General features: G+C 44.0%; 1 protein-coding gene across 1 annotated transcript; it reads left to right on the top strand.

Annotated features, from left to right (window-relative positions):
* Window positions 1–310: 310 nt before the first annotated feature.
* LOC119769129 lies at window positions 311–1,176 on the top strand. Its single transcript, XM_038261028.1, has 2 exons — window positions 311–578; window positions 650–1,176. Exons 1-2 carry the CDS (start codon window positions 311–313, stop codon window positions 1,174–1,176), a joined length of 795 nt encoding a protein of 264 aa, XP_038116956.1.
* The last annotated feature ends 7,960 nt before the right edge of the window (window positions 1,177–9,136 follow it).

Raw genomic sequence — 9,136 nt, 5'->3', positions numbered from 1 at the left:
GCAGCTGAAATATAAATACAAGGCTTTGCGAAAGCCTAAAATAGGTGAGTAGCACTCCAACGCGATAAAATTCCAAGTTTCGGTGCTGCTCTCTGTTCAATTTACAGCTACCTCGAGTTGGATTGACATTAATTGCCCTGCGAGTCAGCCACACGAATTTAGAATTGACATTGGAAACGAACCTAACACCGGCCGGCACGATTGAAGTTGTTTAAAGGCTTGCGAAAGCCTCAAGGAGGTGAGTAGCGTTCCTTCAATGTTTACCTTTCTTGGTTGAGCTGCTGGGTCTTACACATTCCAGGATCCCCGTATGCATAGCCGTAACCACGAGTTGGCCGAGCTGTCCGAGTGGGATCTCGAGAACGTAGACCTATACTACCGCCGCATACTGAACTCAACAATGATGGAACAGCACCGGTTCACGTTCTGCACTCCCAACGGTCAACAGTATGGCCAAAATTCGGGCCAACAGTACGGGCAACCGCCACGGCCAAACCTTGCACCACCGTACGGTACACCATTCAATGGTCAGCCTCCGTTTGGTCAACCGTACTCGACGAATCCAGCGCTTTCGGTGGGTCGGTTGGTACCACGGGTTCCAATTCCTAATCCCTGGAACTTCCCTGCGCCTGCCGCTTACCCGTGCCAGCGGGCTTTGGGTATATCAGCCCGTATGTCCCCAACATACCGCCGAGAATGCCGGGTCACGTTAGATTCGACACTACGACCGCCAACAACTCACAGAATACGGCGGCTACCGGAGCATCGACTACTAATCCCGGCGGAGGTCAAGGAACTACTGCTGGAAATAATACACCTTGGCCGATGGACCCCTTGCTGGGAGATGGCGATCACACCAACCAGAATGGTGGAGAGAACGGGAACGAAGGAGAGACTGGGAACGGTAACAGAGAGGAGAGCGAAACAAACAACTCGGCAGTGCGCTCGCAGCTTAACCGAATGACCAACACGATCGGAACGCTCGTTAACCATGTACTAGCAATGGAACGTACACAAGCAGCACAACAGTCTCAGCTACTGTCCATGATGCAGGGAGCAGTCCCGTACCCGCCCGGAACCTACCAAGGACCCATCCTCCCAGATGGTTTCAATCAAGGGTCGACCCGAATCTCTTCCAGTACCCTAATCAGTGGCAGGCAAATTCTACACCTTTAGGAGGAGAGTCGGCACCGAACAACCCTAACATACCAGAGGGTTACGACGGAAATTACGAAGTGGCCAGAGGCTTCAAGACATGTGAACCGCCAAAACCGTATTTTACTGGTGATCTAGAAGTTAGTCACCCTATGGAGTTCCTTCTAGACATCGACCGGTACACTTTTGCTTGTCGATTGGACCCAGCGTGTCGGCTTCAACTTGTTACTTCCTGCCTAGAAGGGGAGGCCAAAACGTGGGCAAGAGGATTCGGCTACCTCCTAACAGACTACAACCAGTTCTGTGTACATTTCCTGCAACAGTACTGGGGACAGCGCGCGCAGCGTCTGGTTCGGGATGAAATGATGTACGGAACGTACTCGAGCAAGTCCACTTCGAGAATGGCCGAGTACTTCCTGGGTTTAGTAGCGAAGGCCCGGTACCTGGTAGGCGCACCTTCGGAAGTAGAGCTTGTCTTGAACTTAAGCCACCATTTTCCCCGAAATGTCTGCTCTCGACTCAGCTCCTGCCCTGACATCAAGTCGGCTTACTCGATGTTGCAGATCGAAGATCACCACAACAACAACACGCAAAGGACTAACTGGAAACGGACACCAGAAGGTGCCAACAACGCGGCGGTGGCTAGTGGTAGTGGAACAGGTGGCAACAGTCGCAATTGGAGAGACGCTGGTAGCAACAATCGGGCTGTACGAGCTACCACCGCTGAAGCGGACGACGACGCAGAACCGGAGACTCATCCCATCGCTAATATTTTCGTTGGACCCGAAGAGCTGCTGGCGGAGGACAACGTCGACAACTCATGCGTGAAAGTGGAAAAATCGCCAGTCATCGAGGTGTTGATTGGCGAGCGACCGATGCTGGTTTTGCTGGATAGCGGCAGTGAACTCAGCTGCATCGATGGTAACCTCTACCGAGAAGTTAAGGCGATTGGAGTTGAGATGTGTGAGCTGCCGGTGCAAAAGACGACCATACAAGGGGCTTTCGGAGGGAAGAAAAAAACCATCTCCAATCAGATTTTCCTACCTCTTTACATCAGCGGGGAAGCCGTCGATGTACCACTAATCGTCGTTGAAGACTTGTGCAGTCCCATGATATTTGGCATGGACACCCTTCACCACCTCCAAGCTTCCCTCTTGTTCAACACAAAAGAGGTATGTTTGGTGTTGAACAACAAAGAAGTAAAGCTCCCCTTCAATGTCCAAGACGGTCAACATGAACATTTTCCCTGAACCGAATCGAAGCTGACGTCAACAGGGCCACAACGGTCGAGAAATCGGGAGGGACTTCCCACTCTTCGGCAGTTCGATTTTGACTGATGCCGAACAAACACAACTGGAAGACCTGCTGCGAGAGTTCGAAGACATATTCTCTGACAAGCCGGGGCTAGCTCACCAATACGAACACGAAATCCGAGTGACCGACGATTCTGGCTTTAACCAGAAACAGTACCCTATACCCTACAAATACATGGACAAGGTACGATGCCAAATCCAGAAGATGGAAGAGTGGGACATAATCTCCAGGGCGCCAACGTCATACATCAACCCACTCGTAGTCACGCTAAAGAAATCCGGAGAAGCACGGGTATGTTTAGATGCCCGGAGATTGAACAAGGTGCTAGAGCGGGACAACGAGAAGCCTCCGGAGGTTCAACGGCTGCTGCAAAACTCGAGGGAACACGATACTTCTCGCTGATTGACTTGACCAGCTCCTACTGGCAAATCCCTGTTAAAAAAGAACATCGCAAGTTCACCGGGTTCCTATTTGACCAGAGAAGCTACGTGTTTAACGTTCTACCGTTCGGCTTGAACACGGCCGTGGCTAGCTTCTCACGAGCCATGGACTTCCATTTGGGCCCGGAAGTCCTCCAGTTCACGGAAAAGTATTTGGACGACCTGCTGGTTCACTCAACAACATTTGACGAACACCTGGGTCACTTAAGAGTTCTTTTCACGAAACTGCGCGAAGCGGGACTCACAGTCAGCCCTTCGAAAAGTGAGTTCGCCAAACATAGCGTCAAATTCTTGGGTCATGTGGTAGGTCCTGCTGGCGTTTCGGTAGACCCAGAAAAGCTCAAGGCCATCGAAGACTTTCCCTGTCCCACCAACGAGAAAGCACTAAAAGCTTTTGGGCTTGGTGAGTTACGTGTCCAGGTTCACTCCCAACTATGCTGCCACCGCAAAACCACTTTATGCTTTGCTGAAATCTACGGTCGGTTGGAAGTGGGAGAGGAATGAACAGGATGCGTTCGCAGCTACCAAGCAGCTGTTTCTCACTTTCACTACCCTGCGGTACCCGATAACTGGGAAACAGTTTTGTGTGCAAACCGACAGCTCGTACAGTGGTCTGGGTGCAATCCTCTTTCAAGTGGACGAGAGAGGCAACCGAATGGTGATCTCGTACGCGAGCCGGTTACTGCAAACGGCTGAGAGTAACTACTCTGCGACTGAGCTAGAAGCACTTGCGGTGGTATGGGCACTAAACAAGTGGAGACAATACCTTCTCGGAGGCAGCTTTGTGGTCTTCACCGACCACAAGGCTCTCATTTTTCTAAAAAGGTGCCAGTTGCTGAACGGCCGGCTGACGCGGTGGATATTGTTCCTGCAGCAATTCGATTTCGATATTGTGCATTGTCGCGGTGCGGAAAACGAAGCCGCGGACGCACTTTCACGTTACCCGGTGGGAGCTATCGGGCTACGAAGCGCTGGTGACGGCAGGAAGCTATTGATCGCGCGGATGGCTGCTGAAGTGAAGGAGTTTAGGAAGCTGATGTCAAAGCTCCCAGCTCAACTTGCCAGTGACAGTGATTGGAGGGCGATGTGGGAATCTGCTGGTGACGTTGAGCTGCGGCGGGGCAAAAGGCGGTACATGAAGGCTAAGGGAGTACTGTTCGTGAAGGAAGAACGTGATGAACAATGGCGGATCATCATCCCCCGAAGCTTGATCGAAACCACCCTGAAGTACTTCCATGATGACTCGGGTCATTTTGGTTTGCAAAAAACGTACCAGGCCTTGCGTAGTTCGGTGTTCTGGAAGGGGATGAGGAAGTCGGCGAAAGAGCACGTTCGCGCATGCCTCACTTGTCAGTACTCCAAACCGTGCTTGAGGCCGCTGTGTGGTTCCACTAGAAGCATCCTGACAAAAGAACCGAATGAGCTGATCTCCGTCGACTTGTTCGGACCTCTACCAGCTGGACCTGCTGGAGTCCGTTACGTGTTCGTGATGATCGACGTCTTCTCCAAATACGTAACGTTTGACAGTGTGAAGAAGCCAACGGCTACCGTACTGTGGCGCAAGTTGGAACGGCGCATCCAACACCTCGGAAAACCGTCAGCAGTACTGTGCGATCAAGGAACTCAATTCACGGCGAAGTTTTGGAGAAAAACGCTCAAGGACAACGATATCAAGTTGATCTTTACCTCGGTGCGACATCCACAAGCCAACCCAGTGGAACGAAGCATGCGGGAGCTGTCCAGATTGTGCCGAGCATATTGCCAGCTAAATCATCGATCCTGGGCTCAGCAGCTGAATCGTTTTGCCGACTGGATCAACTGTGCGTATCACGAGTCGACTGAGCGAACGCCGCACGAGCTACAATTTGGAGAACGGCCACGAGACGCGCTGCAGGAGTTGTTCGAGTATCCTGGCACTGGTAGCAGCCCCGTGGATATCGACAAAGTGTACGTGATGCTGCGAAACAAGGCAAAGAAGCGGAACCGGAACGCAAAACCACAAACGACGTTCTTCAGAGTAGGAGACGAGGTGCTGCTGAGGTCGAATCCGGTCTCGTCAGAAGCGGATGCCATTGTGAAGAAGTTCATCAACGTTTACGAGGGACCGTACGTCATCAAGGAGGTAGTACAGACGGACGTGTTCATCCTGGCATATCCAAACCACAACAAGCAACGAGGTATGTTCCATATTAACCTGTTGAAGCCATTCGTAACTCCCAACACCACCGGAGGGTAGCCGCAAACTTTTCTGTGGAGCGTTTGCTGAGGGGGGGAGTTGTAATGAGTTGTAATGAGCGCTAACAACCCTGGAGTGGATATGGGAGAAGGTGAGGAAGAGGATGGGAAGAGGGAATTAGTTGGTAAGTGAAGCCAATCGCTATCAGAAGCTCAACGAATTAAATCGGCTAATAAATTTGTTTGAAATCGCGCAATAAAGAGTTTTTCCTAAAATGTGTGATTTGCTAATGATTTGCTCCGAATACTCGCTAAAACAGTGCTTAAACCAGTAATTTTCATTACAGTAGTTGTTATGTTATCCAAAATTGTTCTAAAATTATCATCAATATCTGGTTGTTTACTAAAAATATTACTAAAATGTTCATATAAAACGTGTTTAAGAGCTGATACTTTAGATGTTATTTCATTGTTTATTCGAAGGCTTAAAAGTTTTGATGGTGTAGAGCAGGGGTGCTCAAAGTTTCTGGATGCCGGGCCAAATTTGAAACTCAAATTAGCTTGCGGGCCAAATGCACAATATAGTTAATTTAAAAAAAAATTGCGTTATTTTAATTTAAATGGCTAATATTTACATCAATAAGTTGAAGTTTATTAAAATTTCTGTTATATTTTGAAAATTTTTGCTATTTGAAAATAATACAAAACAAAAAATTGGTTTTATTGTTTTAATAGTTCTGGTAAAAAATGGGAATATGTTGAATGTGCTTGTGTATTTATGGAAATTGCATGTATTCTATTCAAAATAGTGACATAAAATCTGATGAAAATGTGTTTATCTTCAAATTAAGTGTAACAAATGAAAAATCGTTGCAAAATTACTGTCCAACTATTAGTCCTCTGCAAATATTTATAAAAGTTTTTGTGAGCACAAATAATAGCAAAAAAAAATATAAAAAAAATAAATTATATGCCAGAATTTTAACAATTAACATTCAATATTACGAGAAAAAAAAAGTGCGGTGAAATGTCGAACATTTTGAAAGACAGCAGCCTCATTCCTTCGATTTCAACAATAATTTGTCTGCCTGAATCAGATCGTAGCTAAGCATTCGTTTCGTTATTCGTTATCCAACTTTTATGAGTTAGAATCCCAAGGTGGAAAAAGGATTCTAAGTACAAAGTAAGTCAGATTTGAACGTTTCATAAATCATTTCTGGAAATATTTGATTAATGTTTTCTTGAATTTCACTAAATATTTTTGCTCACATTGAAACTATGATATAATATTTGTATCGTTTAAAAGGATCACAATATGGATAAACCATTAGTTTTTGATCAACAAAAATAAAAAAATAGCATAAAATGGTTTTGAATGAACATTCATTTAAAAATAAAAATAAATCATTATACAAATGATCAAAGGGCCAATTTACATGATCATTCAAAATGGGTCCGCGGGCCACCAAAAATCACCTCGTGGGCCATACTTTGGTCACCCCTGGTGTAGAGTTTTTAATCCGTGATGTTATTTGATACAAACTAAGCTTTTCATTTTCTAAAATATTACTACTTTTGTAAGTTGAACGGTAAAAAATCATATTTCTTTGTTCAATTTCCATAATTTTAGATTTCACTATTTTCATTTCGTCGCATGTGCGTTCTCCATCTTTCTGTTTCTGGGCAAGTTCATTTAGACACTGATAATAAAAGCTTTTTTCTCTGCAGGCTTGTTGATTGCGCTCTTGATTTTCTTTTTTGAAAAAGTATTTCGTTTTTGATTTAAAATCGTTATTCCACCAGGTGCTTATATTCATAAAAGAGTTCCTATTCTTGAGTCAGTTGTACATTTCCATGAATCTTGCCGTAATATCTTCGTTTTTTTTTTAATTATGAGTTTAGTTTCCAAAATCCTCTTCCAGTAAAAATTAAATTTGTAGAATCCAAAATATTTAATTTCAAAATAACACCATGATGGTCTGAAAACGATAATGGTACAGTGTGCACATCCAATACTTGAGTACCGTAAACTGGGGTCAATCGGGACACATGGGGCGAATTGGGACAGCAGTTTTAACCATGTTGGAGCACAATGTTTTGATTTTTCCGGTTGGTTTCGGTTAGAACAAACTCAGGCCAACAAAATGTGTACATCCATTTCCAAATTTAAAAGCTTTAAGTGCTCTAAAAACTGCTGTCCCTATTCAGACTGTAGTCCCGATTCACCCCAGATTACGGTAATAAAATCAGTTGAGGCAAAATATCTATCTAAACGGGAACATGAAGTTCCTCTAAGAAATGTAAAATATGTTTTATTTTTCAAAAATGTTTTTCCCACGTCTTTCAATTCAAGAGAAGTTATCAATGAATTCAATCCATGACAGAAGTTTTTCGTCGTGCCATTCATATCATCAGGAAGAAGTACACAATTGAAATCTCCCAATAAAACGTTTTCTTTTCCATGAGCTAAGTGAATAAGTATTGTATCATTGAATAGTTCATCTATTTCTTTCTGCCTTCCTCACTTTACTGAGGGAAGGCTATAAAATCACTCGAAAAATGAACTTTTAGTTAGACCTCCTAGACCTACCTTCATTTGTACATATCGACTCAGAATCACCAGCTATGCAAATGTCTGTGTGTTTGGCTGTATGTAGACATGTGTACCAAATCAATGTCACTGGAATATCTTGCCACAGGCTCAACCGATTTTGGCCGGAATGGTTTTAATCGATTCGTCTTAACGTCCCCTAAGTTGCTATTTAAATTCATGCAGTTTGATCATGTATTTAAAAAGTTATGTTAAAAAAACTGTTTCATATTAAATTAAAATTATGGTAAAAAGGGTGGTTTTTCATGAAACCCTCACATGTTATATATTTTTAGAAAGCATATGAGAAGACCTTTCTTGTGGATTAATAATTTTCATGATCTGACTTACCTATCTAAAATTACAAGCAGTTTAAAAAATGGTCTGAATTTACATAACCTCAAATGGTCCCGTCTGATCGCCACGAAAAAAGCCTTGTAGAAGGATGCCATTTTCTTGAAAGGCGGTGTCTGTATAATCTTGACAAAAAGTCTGTAGGAAGTCTTTTTTTTTTTACTCGTCACTTATTTTTATTAGGACCTCTTACCCAGTCAACTCAATCGGAATTCTGAAACGGAATTCAATTCGAATCGTTTACGTTTTCCGTTTCAAACGCAACAACCGATTCCGAGTACGTACCGGTTGTTGCGTTTGAAACGGAATACGTAAACGATTCGAATTGAATTCCGTTTCAGAATTCCGATTGAGTTGACTGGGTAGGTGCTGCGATCACGTTAGGGGAGATCCATAAATCATGTGGACACTTAAGGGGATTGTAATCACTCTATAAATGAGAGGACGGCACCAACCACCTAAAGGTGGATTAAGTTACGTTTTTCTGGTTTGAACCACTATGAGCATAAATGTTTATAAAATTCGTAGAATCTACGCAAACTGATGAAATTCTAACATTTGTGTTTAAAACTACATTTGAAAATTGAATATTGTTCCGAAGAAGGATCCCTGTTCCTTTACCGTCTTCACTAATGTTGACGATTGCTGCATGTGTATTCAAAAGAAAAATTTTCAAAAGCAAGTTCTTGTACAAAAACAATATCTAAATCGTTTATCCAAATGAAATCTTTTAGCAGAGATTTTTTAACGTCAGAGTTGATGGCATTCAGATTAACCGTGGCTATTTTACGAATAAAGGGCATTTTTTGTTTAACAGATGCGAGAAGAGTAGTTGAATCAATTCGTCACCGATACCGCGATAAACAATGTTTGGGACACCCTAACAAATTTAAAGCTAAACGTGAGCGAGATTTTTCTGATGGTTTGCAGTGAGATAATCATGAGTTGAGACTACTACACCACTGTACGAGCCAGGAGCCGCCGAGGTCTTTGTACTGCCAGCCTTGGGACAGTTTGCCTTGACGTGGCCCTCCATTTTACAGAAAAAGCATCTGTTTTTGAGGCCATCGTAATACAGTCGTGCCTTGAAATGCCCGATGAACAGGTT

This window comes from Culex quinquefasciatus, chromosome 3 (genome assembly GCF_015732765.1).
Source record: "Culex quinquefasciatus strain JHB chromosome 3, VPISU_Cqui_1.0_pri_paternal, whole genome shotgun sequence".
NCBI classification, from domain to species: domain Eukaryota; kingdom Metazoa; phylum Arthropoda; class Insecta; order Diptera; family Culicidae; genus Culex; species Culex quinquefasciatus.
This window is presented reverse-complemented; position numbering and strand designations above follow the sequence as displayed.